This window comes from Marmota flaviventris, chromosome 18, assembly GCF_047511675.1.
Source record: "Marmota flaviventris isolate mMarFla1 chromosome 18, mMarFla1.hap1, whole genome shotgun sequence".
Lineage (NCBI taxonomy): Eukaryota > Metazoa > Chordata > Mammalia > Rodentia > Sciuridae > Marmota > Marmota flaviventris.
The window spans coordinates 45058442-45076077 of NC_092515.1; the positions used below are offsets into that span (position 1 = coordinate 45058442).

The following is a 17636-nucleotide window of genomic DNA, read 5'->3' on the forward strand; positions in this document are numbered from 1 at the left end:
AAATGAACAGATGAATGTTGAGAAAGACTTCTCTGAGGAAATGACACTGCATTATGGTCCCTGAGGAATAAGAATTTAATCAGATAAAAAAAAAAGTTGAGAAAGAGCATTCCAGGTAGAAGAGAGAGCATGAACAAAGGCCCTGCGACAGGAAGGAGCATGGTTTGTTAAACAAACTATAAGAAGGTCAATGGTTGGGAGAGAGAAGGGAGGAAAGAGCCACAGGGGCGTTTATCTTGTGTACACCAAATCCTGAGCAAGATGGGAAGTTGCCCAGATTGGGTTTGGTTGGTTTGGTTTGGTTTGGTTTGGGGGAGGGTGGTGGTGGTGGAAGTGACTGTGATTGGTGATTTAATCATCCTTCTGGCTGCCAAAGGGGGAAGACAAGATGCTTCTTAAAGAGCAACCACAATTCAGGAAGAAAGGAGCAGTACGAAATGGACCGAAGGAGGCGCTGAGGTCAGCACCTCCAATCCCAGTGACTTGGAAGGAATGTCGGAAGTTCCAGGCCAGATTCTGCAATTTACTGAGACCCTGTCTCAAAAATTTAATTAAAAAAAAAAAGGCGGGTATGGGGGAGTCGAGGGTGTAGGTCAGTGGTAAAGCATCCTGGGGTTCAATTCCCAGTACCACCCCCCCCCAAAAAAAAGTGGGTAAAGATCAGAAAGTTGGACAGGCCTTGGTAGTGGACTGACTGTGAGGGTGAGGGTGGAGGGGGACAACCCCCAGTCTCTATTTGTGAGACTCAGGACAAATGGTAGTGCCCTTCACAGAGGCCAGGAGCCGAGGACGCTGAACTCTAGACGCCCTGGAGACACGTGGTATGTGGCGGGGTGGGGGAGAGGGAGAGAGAGACGCGGGGGGAAGGGAAGATGGGGGTGGGAAGGAGAGAAATAGGGACAGCAGCGATGCGTGGGCGTCCCCCGGGATGGACTGGAAAACCCCGGCCCGGGGCAACCAACAAAGAGGCCCGGAAGGAGGAGGCGCTGGACTAGGACGGACGGGGGTGACCAAGGAAGTCACAGGGAAACTCCAGCTCCGAGAAAGAGGAGGGAATGGAGCAAGGAGCTGGAGGCCAACGCAGGGCCAGGGCAGAGGGAGGACGAGGCGGGGGTCTTTGCGGTTGAGATGCCTACGTTCTTGGGCACGGGCAGGGGCAAGAAGTTCGACAGGCGACAACGACTGCAGACAACCCTGCCCAGGGACGGATGCGGGAGCTCGGTCGGGGTGCCCAGGGGCGGTAATAAGGGGTCTACGCGGCCGAGCGAGGGGTAAGGCGAAGTGCGAGGCGGCGGCGGCGGCTGACCGGGCGGCCTGGGGGCCCGGGTGCGAGAGAGGGGAGGGGACGGAGAGGAGGGGACCCGGGGGCGGGGCGGGGGCGGGGGCGGGGCGGCACGGGATGCACCCAGCGCTGGGCCAGTCTCGCCTCTTTCTCCTTCCGCACGGTCTGGGTTTCCGCTTCCCTCCCAGGCGCGGAGTGAGGAGGGAGGCAGAGCCTCGGCCCTGCAGCCGCTGCCATGTGGCCCCCGGACACGGACCCGGACCCCGACCCGGAGCCCGAGCCTGCGGGCGGCTCCCGGCCTGGCGCTGCGGTCCCCGGGCTCCGCGCCCTGCTGCCGGCGCGCGCCTTCCTCTGCTCGCTCAAAGGCCGCCTCCTGCTGGCGGAGTCGGTGAGTGCAGCGGGGACCCTGCCCGCGACCCTGTCCAGGCCGCCCCGATCCCCGCCCGCCAGCCTCCGCGCCCCGCCGGGCTGCGACCGCCCGGCTCCTCTCGGAGGCTGACGTCGAGGTGGCGGGGGAACGGATGTCGCGCTCCATCCCCATCTGGGCGCCCCACTCGCGCCTCCCCTTGAAAGCCCCCGAAGTTGGACCGACGCCCGCAAGTTTTGGAAGGCCTCACTGAACCCGAAGGCGAGTCGGCGGCGAGGCGGGTCCCAAACCCAGGCCTCCCCGAGTTCCTCAACCCGCGAAGCCCAAGTTGGGGGCCAGAGGACGCGGTGTGGGGGACCCTGGTGAGGAGTTTGTCCCCGCGGGCGCAGCGGCCCGGGCCTGGCGCTGTGCAGTTTCAGGCGCTTCCACCCTCCCTGGGCCCTTGGAACCCCGCTTGGCAGCGTGCAGAGAGGATCTGGCGGCTGGACGTTCAGGACTCGCGGCCGTGGGGGAGGGTCTGCTTTCCGCCTGGGCCTCGAGCTGGGGCCGGAGGCTGGGAGGGGGCCGCGTTGAGTGGGAAGCCCCGGCCCCGGGACTGGGTGAGGCCTGGATCGCGCACTGGGGGCGCGGGTAGCCCCAGGGGCTCGGGGTGAGGGTCGGGAGCCAGCGGGGTGACTTCATCTCCCTCCTCCCGGCCCTGGCTGGGCTCCTTCCTCCTTCCCGCAGATCCCCACCCCTCTGTCCCCACCCCGCCGGGCAGGGCTTCTTTGTCCCTCCGACACTCCTGATAACTCCCACACTGTCGCGTGTGGGGCGGGGACTGGCGAGGGGCCTCAGGGAGGGGGGAGGAGGAAGAGGCCGGGCAGAGGGGAGACCAGAGGAGGGACTCTGCAACTTGACAATACCTGTTCTCATTCCCACTTGTGGATTTGGGGAGAGAATGCTAGCAGAAGTAGTTAGGGGCTTCAGCAGGTGGCTTGGTTGAGGGGCCAAGTTATAGGAGGAGTGTGGGGATTGAGGAAATATTCTGCCCCAGGACCTTTCCCTTGAACCCCATGGCAGAGGGCAAGAGGTGGTTCTACAGCCTTTTCTGACTTGGAGGCAGCGCAGGGGTCAGCAGCCCAGCACCTACTTAGCTCCCAAGTGAGGCGACAGGCCGACCCAGGAACTACACTCCCAGGGACAGCCTCCAGGTTGGCCACCTCTACCTGCCCCCCCACCTCTGGACCTCCAGCCCCACCCCACCAGCACAGCCTCCTGAGTAGCGGGTAGGATTGCCAGCCAGGCACACAGGCCCTTTGGCCTAGCTGAGTGCAAGAATCCAGGAGGAGGAGGAGGAAGGAAGGGTAGGGGTGGGTACTCAGGATACAAGGGAGATCTTCCTAGTTACTCCTTCCCCCTGGTCACCTTCCTCTCACCCCTAGGCCCAAGCAAGTGGGAAGGCTGGACAAGGAGGGGGAGGGAAGAAAGTGGCCACCAAAAATGAGGGAATAATAAAATGGGAATCAAGGTGGGTTCCCCAGAATCCAGTTTGAGGGTGCATGGGAGGCTGGAAAGGGAGGAACCAAGAAAGCCTTTGGTTGGGGAAATAGGAGCTGTGGACAGGGCCGCGCAGAGCCTTGCCTTCCTGGCAGAACCTGGCAGCCTCAGCGCCCCTCTGCCTTCATTTCCAACCTGTCCAAGATGGCAGTGGGCCCCTAGGGAGGCTTAGCTACCCTCGTGGCCCTGTTCAGGGCAGACAAGAGTGCCCTGGGGACTCCCTGGAGTTCCTGCAGCTCATTTGTTTGAAACAGCCACAGTGCTTCCTGTGGGGCATCTGATGTCCTTGTAGGCCTCCATGCAGCCAACCCCTGAGCTAGTCAGCCATGGACACTCTCAAATCCAACCACAGTGACAGAAACCAGGGTAGATGAAGGCCACCAGGGCCCACAGATCAACAAGCCCTGGTTCAAATTCTGGTGCCTCTTATTAGCTGTGTGTCAGAGTCTGCTCATCTATGAATAAGGACTGTGAACAGCGCCTGGCCAGTGAGTATCAGAGGAGATACCCATATGAGTCTCAGCAGGCACTGGGAACAGAGGAACCACTGACCCATCCAACAGCCCCATGTTCTTGGTCTGCCCTGCACTGCACACCATCTGCAGGACTAGTGGGGCCTCAGCATCCTCTACACCTACAGCCTTTTGGGCAAAGCTGCAGTGAACATTTTGATTCTTATGTTCAAGTACAGCTAGCTCCACCTTTCATAAAGGCTGGCTGTATGCAGGCTACAGCAGGGCCCAGGTGTCAGGGCCAACATACCTTCCCTGGGTAGTTTTTTCCTTCTTATTAAGAAAATTTTATGTGACTACATAAAACAGCTGAAAGATTTATATTATTCATTTCATGCATCCACCACCTAGATTGTATAGTGGTTAATACTTTGCTATATCTGCTTTATCACCTATCTCCAACCCATTTTTGTTTTGATGCAAACTAAATTGCAAACCTCAGTACATTTCAACTGTAAACACTTCAGCATGCATATCATTAACAGATCAAGATTTGTTTTTTGTTTTTCAGATAAAATTTATATTCAGCAAAAAGCCCATATCATGGGGGTTGGATGTTACTTTTTTGAAACTGGTTGCTATTTAGTTTTGGTTTGCCCCTGCTAGGCACCATTTGCATTGGGTGGATTCTGTCAGAGAGCCAGTAAGGGGAAGGGTGAGCAGCCCCAGGAAGTGGCCTCCTGGGGGGCTGGATGCACATGGGAGGTGGGGCTTCAAGATTGGGTGCTGGCAAAGGCCAAGGCTCAGTCAGCATCATGCCCAGAAGGACTGAGGCTGCCTGGGTGTGAGCCTGGGCTTCATGAGGGCTTTCATCCTAGCTCTGCCATTTCCAGCTATAGGACTGAGATATTCTGGACTGCAGGGCCTGGACCAGGCAAGAAGAGGCTCTGACTGTGCCCTACTTCCCTACAGGGTCTTTCCTTTATCACCTTCATCTGCTATGTGGTATCCTCAGCGTCTGCCTTCCTCACAGTGCCTCTGCTGGAGTTTCTGCTGGCCCTCTACTTCCTCTTTGCTGATGCCATGCAGCTGAACGATAAGTGGCAGGGCTTGTGCTGGCCCATGATGGTGAGGACCAGGGGAATCAAAAAGGAGGGGTGGACTCTGATGGTATTCATCACAGAGCATCCATATGAGGAATCCAGAGTCCTGCATTTCAACCATGCTCGGTCTTCAGAGAACTGGTGGGACAGTTTGCAGCTGGTAATCTTCAGATAATCCAGGCCCCACCATCCAGCAGCTGGACCTAAAGCAGGTTGTGGCATCTGCAAGGCAGATCTGTGAAGCAGGGAACCTGGCTGGAGGCCGTCTCTGACCACCAGGTGGCGCTGTTGCTCCCAGTGGGGTGTTGGAACCCAGGTCAGCCACAGGAATTCAAGTCATTTTCAGAGGCAGGGCAGGTTAGCTTACTTGCAGAGCTTACCCAGACTTAAACATATGGCATCCTAGCATTGTTTGATCACTTGGGAGCCTCAGACCCCCGCCAGTGTCCTCTGCTAAATGAATATGCTGTAGAAAAAAGACAGCAAAGGCTGGGCTCCAACCCTGGTCTCTTGACTTTACCTCCAGCATCCATCCTTTCACCCTCTGGGGAGGGCTGCTCCTCCATCCATAAGCAGAAACCAGGATCCATAAAGGGATTGGCCACAGTGTGTGGCAAAGCGAGGCCAAGGGCCAGGTCTCCCTATTGGAGAATCTGAAAGGAGCAGGTTGACCACATTTCCAGCTTTCACCACCACCAAAGGGCCAAGCCATAGAGCAAGCAGGGTCAGGGTCAGGGCAGTGTCAGCCCTGACAGGAGGCATGGCAGGAGGGATGACAAGGTTCAGGACAGGGCAGGACTCCACAGTTGCTGGACCTGGGTATGCCAGGACCTGGCTGCCAGGCCCCCTCCACTCTGTGCCCCACTCCAGAGAGCTCAGAATGGTGTGGCCATGCCCCTCTCTCCCCAGGACTTCCTGCGCTGTGTCACCGCTGCCCTGATCTACTTCGTCATTTCCATCACAGCCGTCGCCAAATACTCAGATGGGGCTTACAAAGCAGCTGGGGTGAGCAGCAGCTCTGCCTCTGAGAAGAGGGTGCCAAGCAGTGTCCCCCTCTGAAGCTCTGATTCTTCTCTGGATACTCAATGGGGTGGGACCTGGGAACATCCTTTTCCTGCTTGGACCTCTTGGGATCCCTATAGATCTCAACTATTCCAGAGTCCTCTTATTAGAGATTTATTCTGCCCCGAGTTTTAAAACGCTGATTGTCAAACCAGGCTCACAGCTTATTTCCCCTTATTTGGAGGGTCTGAGCCTATCTGGCTGGGCAGCTTCTTAGTGCCACCCCCCACCATGCCCAGCTTCTTGGACCAGGGACTCCATGCTTCTAGTGATGTATTCCATTTACCCTGAGCAATGTCTCCTGCCACATTCCCTGTGTCTGTCCCACAGGTTTTTGGCTTCTTCGCCACCATCGTGTTTGCGATTGACTTCTACCTGATCTTTAACAACGTGGCCAAATTCCTCAAACAAGGAGACACCACAGAGGAGAACACAGCCCAAAGGGCAGAAGGTCAGTGATTGCCCTGAGGTTTCTGCCAGGGAACCCGGCTGAACACCTCTAGGATCACTACTGGGGCCTTGTCCTCCCTTGGGGACACTTTGCTAATCTGAACCTGACATAGGGCCAGGAAGTGTTTTTATAGCCTCATTGTCATATCCCCTCATGCAGTCACAAAACCTGTCCTACCTAGGGCCTCGGGCTTTCAAGGAGGGGCAAGCTGAACACATGCCCAGACCTTTGGCCCTACAAGGCTCCCATCATAGATGAATCCTCAGGGTAGCCAGTCATTCTCAGGACAGTTCTCCACCTGGGATCCAGAGTAACCACCTCCCTGGATCCTGCTTCCTCTGTAGTCTAGCCTGCCTCGGCCTGGGGACCAGGGACCCAATCTCTCATCCTTTTCTGCAGCTCCCAGGCAAACCAAGGAGTGTTTGGGTTTTATTCCCATGAAAAGTACAGTAAACATTCTGGCCTATCAAGCCATCCTTGTCCAACTCAGAAAGGCCAGCATGTATATTACCTGATCTCTTAAAAAAAAAGAAAAAAAAATGTGGAAAGTTGGAAGGTTCATTGATCTGTCTGTAACAACACAGCCATACTGTTTTGCCTTTAGGTGCTTACGCTCTGCACAAGGCCTGAGTCAGGGGCTCTGCACAGGTTTATCAGGAGGTGCCACAGCTAGTTTGGAACTGCAGCCTCTCCAGGGCCTGCCTCAGTCACAGTCCAGAGAGGCAGGAGGGACGGCATGGATATAAGTGCTGACGCGGAATGGAGTCCTCCTCAAGGGCTCCAAGGCCTGTTGCCCATTTCTCTGCCCTGCCCCCAGGTAGACTTGAAAAAGAGGTGTTTGGCTCAGCACCAACCTCACACCATTCTGGTGTCCTCTGTGCTTGCCCTGGCCTTTGTGTCACCCCTTCTTTGACCATCATGTGCTGGCACTAGGTATGCACAGATGGACATGAAAACTCAGTCCCAACAGGAGTTGAACCCCAAAGCAGAGCTACACTGGACATAGCAGGGCATGTGTCATACTAGGGGTGCAAGAGGAGGTATCAGGGAAGATCTCCAAATGGGGTGCCAATTACAATAAAATGGAAGCTAACAGGTAAGAATAAAGCAACTGAGGGTGGTCCACTGTGTGCCAGCCTTATGGAGGTAACCAGAGACTTATGGAGGAACCCTGGAAACCCTAGAGCTGGGTCTTGATGGATGTATAGTAGTGTGCAGGAAGAAGAAATGGGGCTGGTGGGAGGAGAGGAAAGCAGAGGATAGAGTGCTTGGTCTAGGTGAGACAATTCTCTGGAGCCATCAGTGCTCATAGCTGGGCAGATAAGACAAGGGAGCTCTCAAGGCCTATAGGCCCCACCTTGGAGTTGAGACCTTCCCACTGAGTGCCTGTTGTCCCAGGTGGGACCCATGCTTATTAGGAACCACCAGGTTCCCAACAGCTGGGCTCTAGGGCCATGGAGATCTGTGCAGCAAAGATGAGGTTGAAGATTCTAAGAGTGCTGGGCTGGCCACAGAGGAGACAAACATCTAAAAACAGCAACTGGCACTGGGGTTGGGGCAGGGGTGGGGTGTTCTCCTTTCCTGGGCTGGGGAGTTCCAGAGGGCTCTGATCTTCAGTAGTGGGATTTCAGGAACCCTGAGTCATGCCTCACTGACAGGCCCTTAACATTATAAAACTGTGATCACAATATCAAACAAGGAAGGAGGAGGAAATTTGAAACTATGAAACAGCTAAAAATGGACTGCTGAGTTTTCGGTATATTTTAATTTGGGGAATAAGAAAGTAGTTATTTTTGCCTTCTCCTGCTAAATAAATTGGGGACATCCTCTGGAGTCTTGTGAGGGTATAGAGAAGGGGCAACCAGACTTCAGTCTGGAGTGGAAGTGTCCCCATCCCCCCACCCCATCCCCTACTCAGAGACTGCCTGGGGCTCCTGCCAGCGACCTAGCTGTGCCTCTCCAGGGACTACTCCCAGGCACTACTGCCCTAGAGACTCCTCTGCTTTCCTTTCAGAGGAGAATTCTGACTCTGACTCCGACTGAAGGCCTGCCCATGCCAGCAACCTGAACCACACAGGACCTTCAGGCCAGCACCTGCCTGACATGCTGAGGAGCATGTCCAGGGGAAGCTATGTGTCAGGAGGAAGACTGCCCAATGGCCCTCCCCACTGCCTCAAGTTTACATTCCTGAGCCCAGCACATGAGACTGCACTCCTTAGCTTAGTGCTGTTGAACCACTCCGCAAGTGAGGGCATCTTGAATATTCCACCTCTTCCCATTCCTGTCTGCATACCTTAAGCCCTTCAACCTCAATACCAAAGACAAGCACAAAGAGACGCAGCAGACAGAGCTGTGTTACTGCCTGCCACAGCAGTCAGCTCCGGCTGCAGGGCTGAGTCAGGGCGGGAGGGGGATGGCCTGTTTCAACTAACAGGCGTGAACAGAGACAGAACCACCGCAGGCCAGCCCACCAGGGCCCGTGCTTTGCATGGAGTGCCCCTGCTCACGCAGCACTTTGGTAAGGAATCTTTTGTTCAAGGAGCACAAGTTCCTTCCTCATTGTGAAACAGGAAGGAAACTGACCTTGGCCTTACTGTCCAGGAGTGGATGACACCCACCCAGCACTTCACACTTGGAAACATCTTCAGGTGAGATAACTGTACCAAGTCTAACCCTGTTTCAGACAGGAGCTCACAGATGCACAGGTCAGGGCAACACAAAGGAAACCCATTGATCCATGGCAGTGACCATGTCAAGAGCAGCTGGGCAGGCCTAGCCAAACCTTTCTGGTGACAAATGTTCTCATCATCCTTCCTTCTGGATACTGGGGCAGGTCTATTGACCACCTCATGAGAGATGAGCCCTCTGTGTTTGCCTAAGGATTTTTTAGTGTTATATATCTTTGATGGCATTTTGTACCTTTTTATAATTTTTTATACAAAAGCAGCTTTAACAAATGGCATTTTCTGTGAGGCAAGAGGCCTCATGAATGAGCCAAAGTTCTGACCCATGTCTTGGGCACTTATAACCTTATTCTTCTCATGCATGTGAATCTCCTAACCTGAAAAAAAGCGTTTAATGGATTAAACCAGACTGACTACCTACTTATAGTGTGATTGAAAAACTCTTCCACCACCCAGAGCAACACTGTGCAATATCCTAGCATGCTTCAGCACAAACTGGTAACACACGAGTGAACCCTGACAGCTATAAGTCTTAGCAACAAGGCATGCATATTCACTCGTATGCCAGGCCTAGCATAAGAATCTGGCCAGCATTTGATCCTCTTATTTCATCTCACAGTCAAGGAAATGGAGAGAAAGGGTAGGACTCTGGCCCAGGGCCCTATCACACATCAGGATAACCTCCCACAGCAGCCAGACCCTAGGCCTTTTGAACAATGTACCTGAGTTGCAGCCTGGAGGACCCTAGTGAGTATCTGGCCCAGGCTGATGGGAAGAGGCAACTGTCACACACAATGTGTCCTGAAAATGTGATAAAAGTAGAATGGGAAGAAGCCGACAGAGTTGCATGGTGGAGTTTCTGCTTCACCTTGCCAGTCCAGCAGAGATGATATCACAGAGGCCATTGCATCCTGTGGACTGGGGCTCTGTTCCACCTCCACTGAGCAAGACCATTTCAGAAGCTGGGTCCACAGCCTTTTGGGGGGCAGGGGCAGCAAGGCAGAGAGAAGAGACAATAGCATTTTTATATGTTCATTTATTAAACAAGAACTCCTTCATGACAATTTAATACAATATTTATTAGCGATTAGTGTTGAGAAAATTATTTCCCTCTACATACAAAAATACAGATTTGAACAATGAAAACAATCAAGACAAGTACCATGAAAAATTGGTCCTTCAAAAGAAATAAAGGGGGAAGATCTAGGGTAATGTTAGGCTTTGTATACCGTCAGGGACAAATCAACAGGAGCAAATGCTTTGGGGCCCACAAACCACATCAAATGTGTGGAACAAACCCAAGAGCCAGTCAGAGCCACAGGAGGCTCACCCCACAGCACCCATGTCTACTTGAGAGGCCAGGATAGAACTCTGTCCCAAACAGCACAAACCAACATTTGTCCAGTGGCCATCACCTCAGAACGCCCCACAGCTGTGTCCATAAACTGCCAAAAATACTTTCCACAAGCAAAGTGGGACAATTAACATTGCCCCCCAAAAGTGCCACTAGCTGAAGTACCGATGAATGATCTGTTATTATTTAGCTTTTGACTGGACTTCCGTCATTATAGAATTACATGTTTTGAATCTTCAGAAGGACAAAAAAAAATAAAGCTACAATTTCATGTTTCAGTAAATATGTACCTTCATTCTGCAATGGCTCAACTGGTTTACTCAAGATTATCCTTGACCAGACATCCTCAGTCCTACAAGGGTGGGAAAGCAGAAGGAGCCACTATAGAGTCTGCCTGTGCCCTGGTTTCACCCGTTCCTCGCAGCAAAGCAACTACTGCATCCAGGCCTGAAACCCCAAGAGGGCCATGAGACACCCAGGTCATCCATGAACCTACATAAAGTCTGAGAGGAAGTGACGCCTAAAGAAGGCTACTGTGTTTCTGGGAACCAAGTGACACCCAGACTACCCTGGAAGACTCCAGGCCTTAGAATACCTTCAGGTTCCCAGGGGAACGGGACAGGGAGCCAAACACGCACTTTCCACCATTTCAGACTCAATGAATGGGAAGTCAGGGCATGGGTGACCTTTTCTTTTGGAAACATTTTCCTCTTACTGTTCGAGGTGAGTGACACTTAGTTTCTTCTAACTGAGCAAAGGATTAAATAATGCCAAATGCAATTATACTGACTCATAATTGTTTCACAGAAATATACTATTACTCTCAGACTATTTAAATAAGCAGAAACAAGGTGTGGGGGACATTCAGCAGAGAAGAGACAGGAGTAGCAGGGAAATTTTTTTTGTTGTTGTTTTGTTTTTGTTTTCTTTTTTAAAATACATATTAAGTTTAAAGGAAAAGTGGCCCAAACCTCAAGACCAGCATTGTTGAAAGGAAAACAATATTAAAAGGACACAGTCTAAAATCATACTACAAAAATAGTGTTATCTGTTTTAACTAAATGTACATCTTTTTTTCCAATTCCATGATTGACAAGAGTGCTTATGTGACACATGGAAGGCACCAAAGGTGAAGTGATTATTTATCTTAAAATATACAAAGACAGAATTAACTGCTTTGAAAAAAAATACAGTCATACCTGTAATAAATAGTTTAGTGTTTTGCCTAAAATTTCAACATATACAAATAGTTTTAATCCCTAGCATTCTCTTAGAGGGAACCATGTCAAACTAAGTCAAGTTCCAAAAGCACTGATTTTATGCAAATAGATCAACTTCGTTGTGATTTGAAAACTCATTTTTAAGTGGTCGAGAAGAGAAAGCTGGAAGCAGGCGGCCCCAGCTGGGCCTGGGTCAGTATGGGGTTGGGGGAAATCCTAGGCATCCTGTCCTTGCCCATGTCCTCCCCAGCCCAGGGACCAGGCAGTTTTCCCTTCAAGGCCTGAAGATTTGCATTCCACACTTCCACAGAGAGGAGAAGGAAAGCTTGACACTTGTAATATCAATTTGGGAAAAATCGGAAAGGCAAAACAAGAGTCTGGAGAGGGAAGCAGTCATTAGTTAGGCCTGGCCTGGCCTTGGGTGGGCACCAGATCTCCCTTCACTGTCCTTAGTTCCTGGTCACTCCTCGGGTGCCTTGCCTTATAAATAGGGGATACTTTCAATGGGGTGTCAGCAGCAGCATCCAAGACAACTCACACTAGATGGTTCAGATTGTTACTGAACCCCACAAATCATCAGAACCTTCTTTCACACCATTTCTCTTTTCAGGCATAATTATGAAAAGAAACTCTAGACCTTGCCCTAAATCGCATCAACAAAGATGATTAAGATAGTGCCAGACACATTCTTACCATAAAATTAGAACCTTAAAAGTTCCAACAGCCCACCAGAGTCCAAGCAGTATTAACCCTTCACCAAAGGCTCACCTGAGTTCAAGTCTCAGCACAGTGTGTGAACAACTAGCTCAATGAAACAAATCTGCTAAACTTCATTCTGGGCAAGCTGCCTGTTGATTCAAGCTCACTGGGCTTGTGGGTCATTCTTTTCTTTACTGTTACATTTATGGAATAAGAAAAACTAGAAAGGAAAAGAATTCCAAAGGTTGAGAAATTGTATTCAAATGGAAAAAGAATATACTCCAGACAAAAGAAGGGAAAACATAAGACTGCTGCCTCTGTTTCAAGCCAAGGTGTGTGCGAATGTTTACGGTCATGAAGAAAATTCGGTTTCAGAAAAAAAATTCTTCTAGATCTAACATACTGAAGGTAACTTTTAGAGACAGTTTATAAATAAAGGAAACATAAAAGGTCAAATATTTCAAAGTACTTTCTCAACCAGACAGATCTTCTGATTTTTAAGGTATCTGCTGAGAAGAAAGATTTTAGAGTCAGGAAAGTTTAAAAAGCAAAAGGGTGGCCCTCTTAGATCTGTGTCCTTCCTGGGGTGCACCTGAGCCAGCTCAAACCCAGAGTAGATGCCAGGAGGCAAGAGCATGGAGGAATACCAGTCCCCAATGGTCAGCTCTCGTCTTCAGGCTGATTCTGAAACCCAAGATCTCACCCTTCTAAACATAAGAGCATAGGAAGGTGGTGAGCCAAAAACACATTCCTTAAGTAGCCTGAGGTATAAACACACCTGGTGCCAACAAAAGCCCCCTTTCCCTTCCTCCTCACTTCTCACCCACCCCTGTGTTGACCTCATCTGCCCACCAAGTCCCTTGCCTAGTTGGTCCTAGGAGTGGGTACTGATCAAAATCAGACAGACCAAGGAAACAGAAGACTTGGATCCTGCAACTTCTCAAGAAACTTAAAAGGCACCTGGAGACCTCCCAGGTAACAGCAGTCCCTAGAGCCAGAAACAACTTTTCTTCTGCTCATGAAAATTGCCCAGCAGCTCTCAGTCTAGAAAGTGTATTACCAGTTCTGCTACTGCTCCACAGACAAGGTCTAGAGAAAATGACAATCAGGTAGTGGCACAATGATTTCATGATTGCTTTGTTTTGGACACAGATGGCACAGCAGTAACCACTTAATACTAACTTGGCCACAAGTCTTCATGCTCTTTTTTTTTTCTTTCTTTCTTTTTTGGTTAGGACAGGTCCCAAGACCTACCCACAAGAAATCTGGCACAGACAGACATGAGACCTCTGAAAGCACATTGATAGGTAAGGGGTTTCTTCCAAATAGTGCATGCAAAACTAGGAGTAGAGGTGAGCTTGGGCCACACACAAGGGTTATCTGAGGCTCATTCACAGCAAGCAAGAATTCACATACATGTGCAGATAAGAGTTAGGGCTTCCTCTCCTCAGAGAATGCCTGTGGCTTAACCCACGTCTGAGTCACTAGGAAAGCTTTACAGAAGGTGGATAAAACTGCAAACTTGAAGAGAATAGGAATGTTTTCACAAGGCTCTTACCAGAATCATCTAGCCCAGGGTGGAGGCCAGATACCCTTGGCCTGTTGCAGGAGATGGTAAAGTGGACCCAGGGCCAAGCACTCAGAGTCTGGCGTCCTTGCTGATTTCCCTGTAGCTGTGCAGCCAACTGCAGCACTTCAGTGACCATTGCTAAGAAAGATGTAGGCTGGAAGTAGGGTCATTATTACATTTTTTTTGTAGATAAAAAACAATCTCCCTTGGATGTCTCTTTGTTTTAAATCAAATTCCACTGAGAATATTTTAATCTGTTTGCCCTTACCATAGGCCAACAAGCATTTTTAGGTTTTCATGGCAACAGTCTCTCTGTATGAAAGGAAAAAGGGGTTGCCTTCCATGTCTTCAGCAGCACAAAAAGGGGTAAAGGAATCAGAAAAGAAAAGCACCCAGCTAACAAAATCAGTGTCAAAATAAACTTCCTCTGAAGATGTCAGTGTTTGCATCCATCAAAACCGCCATAGGTTCTACCAAGTGCTGCGGGTTGCCACATCTCCAGGAACACATCTCCCTTCCAGTTGTACTCCAACAATGAAAGCCAATTCATCCCACCAGAAAACAGAAATCTAAGGTTGCCTTAGCCTTAAAATACCTCAAACCTAAGTGACACTGGTCTAAACTGGAACTACTAGTTGCAAAATTGCTTCTTCAATTTTCTAAGAGATCAATTTAAGACCTCCAAATCTAGATTGTCTTTTGTTTGTACACAGAGGCAACATAAGAAAAATGCAGGTTTCTTTACATTCTCAGTAGACAGCCGTATTCCCTTCATAACTTTCCCTCCCTACATTATGGGTATATGAGGAGACAGGGCTATGCACTACACCAACTAGAAAGTGTACAGGCCACTTCATGGATAAGCCTCATGACAAATGATATTAAGTAGTTACAGGGACATAAACAGTCCAAAGATTCTGTCACTAAGATGCAAATTAACTCCAAAGTCTCTCTGGGTACAGGCATCATCACTTTTTATCATGCCTCAGCATTTCTGGTCTTGATTGGCCTCAGAACTTTTTTCAGCTGACAGTACATATTAGGAGGCAAGTCAACAGTCTCCTTTCATCAGATGATAAACTGGTTTTACTGAAGTGACTTGGAAAACTTGAGCAATGATCTTGCCTGAATGGTTTTCTCTTTCAGTCTCACTTCAAAAGTAGCCTTAATAAAAGGCCAAGTAACTTGACTCCCAGCAGATATCTGATAAAGTTCAGGGTGGTCCTTCCAAGTAGGCCCAATCCAATGCAAGCCTCAGTCTTTATGATCCTATTTTAAGTGGAATTCTCTTTTTTAATTGGAAGATAACCTCAGTTTTGATTATGTAGACTCACTCATCAATGCAGAACAAATATGTAAAATGAACAGATAAAATTCAGATGTCATCAGCTTCCCACACATCATTACATATCACAGGTTCAAAGTTTGTGAAGCATGCTACGTACTGACTCACAACAGGCAAGGAAAGAGGGCTCCATCAGCTACACGGCACACTATACCCAGCTGTAACCAGGCCAGGCTGACCTCTGTGGCAGAAGAGGGGAGTAACCACAAGACTAGCTGGGTCATCCCCTGATGCAGACTTGTGCTTCATGTGATCTGGGCCACTGTCTGGACAGAAAGTGCACCAGAACTGATCTATACTGGATGTTGGGTTAGGGAGCTAACCTTTAACCTGACCACAAGGCACAGCATGGCACCACTTCCTGTAGAGTCCTAGTCTAGCAGACACCCATCCTCACTGTTGAACAGGATGCTGCTCTTTTCTGAAGAACACAATGCCACACGTGCATTAGAGGGGGCTTCCTACAAATATTCCTCTCCTTACCCCAAACATATACCACCCCTCTTCTCTCTTCCGGGTTGTCTACCTCACAAGACATTGCTAAAGCTATAAACAGTCCTCAGTACAAGATCCTGGGGTTTCTCCAGACTACTACAAAATCCTTCCACCAGTGGTACCTTTTCCTTGGTGAGGGCTAAACACAAAATATGAGAGCTACAGTGATGTCTGTAAACATTAAACAGTTTAAAGAGTGAAAACCTGACAAACTAAAACAAATTTTTCATTAAAAGATATTAGTTTTTAACAACAACAAAACTATAACATTATAGGGTCTTATTTAACCCTCTCATTCACCACACACACACAAATCTTCACTTTTATCAAGAATCAATCAAAAACCTTAAGTAACTAGGACTTCCCCCAACAACTCCCAAGAGCTGCTGTTGATAGTGACGGCGCTCAGGCCCCCAGGGCAACAATCAGTGCCTACTGAAATGTCAGTGGGAGGATGTGTCCTGGTGCAAATTCAAGTATTTTCAAATCCTGGACAAATCTACTCAGAATCACTTTAGAACTCACTTAGAAAATGAACACACACCCCTAAAACACAGGGAAGTGTTTGTGTGTGCTGATTTGTAACACAAATGTGGTCCATGAAGGCAGCAAACAGGCAAGTGCTTTGGCTGCTAAAATGTATTGTTTCTTTTGCGGCTTTTACCTAAGTCGGTAAAATTACAGACACCCCACAATTCATTCTCAAAGTATTTAGGGTAGACAGGAATCTGGAAAACAAGGTGGTCTCCATATTCCTGGAAAAAAAATCTGGGACTCAGGAAGATGATTCATTTGAGGAAGAATCAAGTGATTTCTCAGCAGAGTAGGAAAGAAAAAGTGACTCTCCCGTGAATCAGGCAGTCCTGGGAGCTGTCCCCCCACAGGACACCAGCTTTTCCTGTCCCTGTTATGACCAGGCAGAAGATCTACCAGCACATCCATCACCAAAACCCTCAGAGTACCCTGTGGCCTTCAGGATGTGCTAGCTACCTGGACACCAGGTGCAGGGAAGATGAGGAGAGTGGATCCTGGTAGCCAGACTCAATACCTGCCCAGAGCACTGGTGACTGTTTTAACCCTAACCTTCATTCCTTGACATGTATTTCCCCTCTTTAGCAGCCCCATTTAACCCAAAGTCTTGACTCATCACAAATACATGACAGGATGGCTCAGAGTCAGATGGGAGCCTGCACTCTGGGACACTTAAGCCCTAGAGTAGACACAGGAGGTCAGTGTGGCCAGAGGCTCCCACAGCCACCCAACACTCGAGGACATGGGTCTTTTCAGGCCACCACACACCTGTCCACTGGGCCACTATGGATGCCCTTTCCCAAAGTGAACTTAAGAAGACAAAATTCAACTAAATCACATGAAAGTTTGACGTGCCGAGGGAAAGAAAACTTGATTGGAAAGATGGGCATGAGGATGAGAGGAAGGAGGACTCCAGAAATCCTCACGTGTCCAGGCACTGGATCTCGGGGCGACTGTCCACGTCTCTGGACTCAGTGCGGGCTCGAATGTAGTCATTGGCGCTCTGCTGGTGGATACTGACTCTCCATTTCTGCACAGCCAGGAACGTGCTCACCGCATAGGCTGCTGTGGCCAAGGAGCCAAATATCTAAAACACAAAGACACAATTCACCTCAGGCATGCAATCCAAGTGGCTTCATGGGGACCCCAGCTAGATGCAGCTCCTTCTAGCTGCACCCCATCTACAGCATTGTGGAATGTATGGCTGTCACACCTGGTGGAGGTGCTCCTCGTGTGATCCACAGAAAATCCTGCCTCAATCAAAGCCAGCCTCAGCAATTTAGCAAGGCCCTGTCTCAAAATGAAAAAATAAAAAGGGCTGGAGACATAGCTCAGTGGTAAAGCATCCCTGGGTAAAGCACCCTCAGCCCTCTAGTGTCATCTTTTGTTGTTGTTGTTGTTTACTGGGTTAAACTGCGGTACCCTCCAAATACATTTTGGACCTTTTTTAAAAATCACATACGTATCTCTTTTACTGTTTGT

The 17636-nt window shown here is 49.7% G+C and overlaps 2 protein-coding genes across 4 annotated transcripts in view; one reads left to right on the forward strand and one right to left on the reverse strand.

Moving 5' to 3' along the window:
- The first annotated feature begins 442 nt into the window (after positions 1 to 442).
- Positions 443 to 9360, forward strand: Cmtm3 (CKLF like MARVEL transmembrane domain containing 3). 2 transcript variants are annotated; one of them, XM_034635972.2, is made up of 8 exons: positions 443 to 459; positions 774 to 821; positions 1155 to 1271; positions 1471 to 1670; positions 4613 to 4768; positions 5653 to 5748; positions 6136 to 6256; positions 8271 to 9360. In XM_034635972.2, exons 4-8 carry the CDS (start codon positions 1518 to 1520, stop codon positions 8297 to 8299), a joined length of 555 nt encoding a protein of 184 aa, XP_034491863.2. In that variant the 5' UTR covers positions 443 to 459; positions 774 to 821; positions 1155 to 1271; positions 1471 to 1517; the 3' UTR covers positions 8300 to 9360. The 2 variants fall into 2 exon arrangements, with proteins under 2 accessions (XP_034491863.2, XP_027794796.2); XM_027938995.3 differs by lacking the exons at positions 443 to 459; positions 774 to 821; positions 8271 to 9360 and adding an exon at positions 6861 to 8263 and having other exon boundaries at positions 986 to 1271.
- A 1311-nt stretch (positions 9361 to 10671) lies between these two features.
- Positions 10672 to 17636, reverse strand: part of Cmtm4 (CKLF like MARVEL transmembrane domain containing 4) — a 58956-nt gene continuing 51991 nt past the window's right edge. For both annotated transcript variants that reach the window (XM_071604654.1, XM_027938992.2), the window contains exon 4: positions 10672 to 17241. In XM_071604654.1, the coding sequence (XP_071460755.1) occupies positions 17077 to 17241 (165 nt within the window). In that variant the 3' untranslated portion in view covers positions 10672 to 17076. The remainder of the gene's footprint in view (positions 17242 to 17636) is intronic.

What these genes read in the sequence shown, in the direction of transcription:
- Cmtm3 (XM_034635972.2), top strand. Translation starts at nt 1,518, where the DNA reads ATGTGGCCCCCGGACACGGACCCGGACCCCGACCCGGAGCCCGAGCCT. An exon ending in GCCTCCTGCTGGCGGAGTCG is followed by an intron (nt 1,671 to 4,612) that starts GTGAGTGCAGCG and finishes ACTTCCCTACAG; the next exon opens with GGTCTTTCCTTTATCACCTT. An exon ending in GGGCTTACAAAGCAGCTGGG is followed by an intron (nt 5,749 to 6,135) that starts GTGAGCAGCAGC and finishes TCTGTCCCACAG; the next exon opens with GTTTTTGGCTTCTTCGCCAC.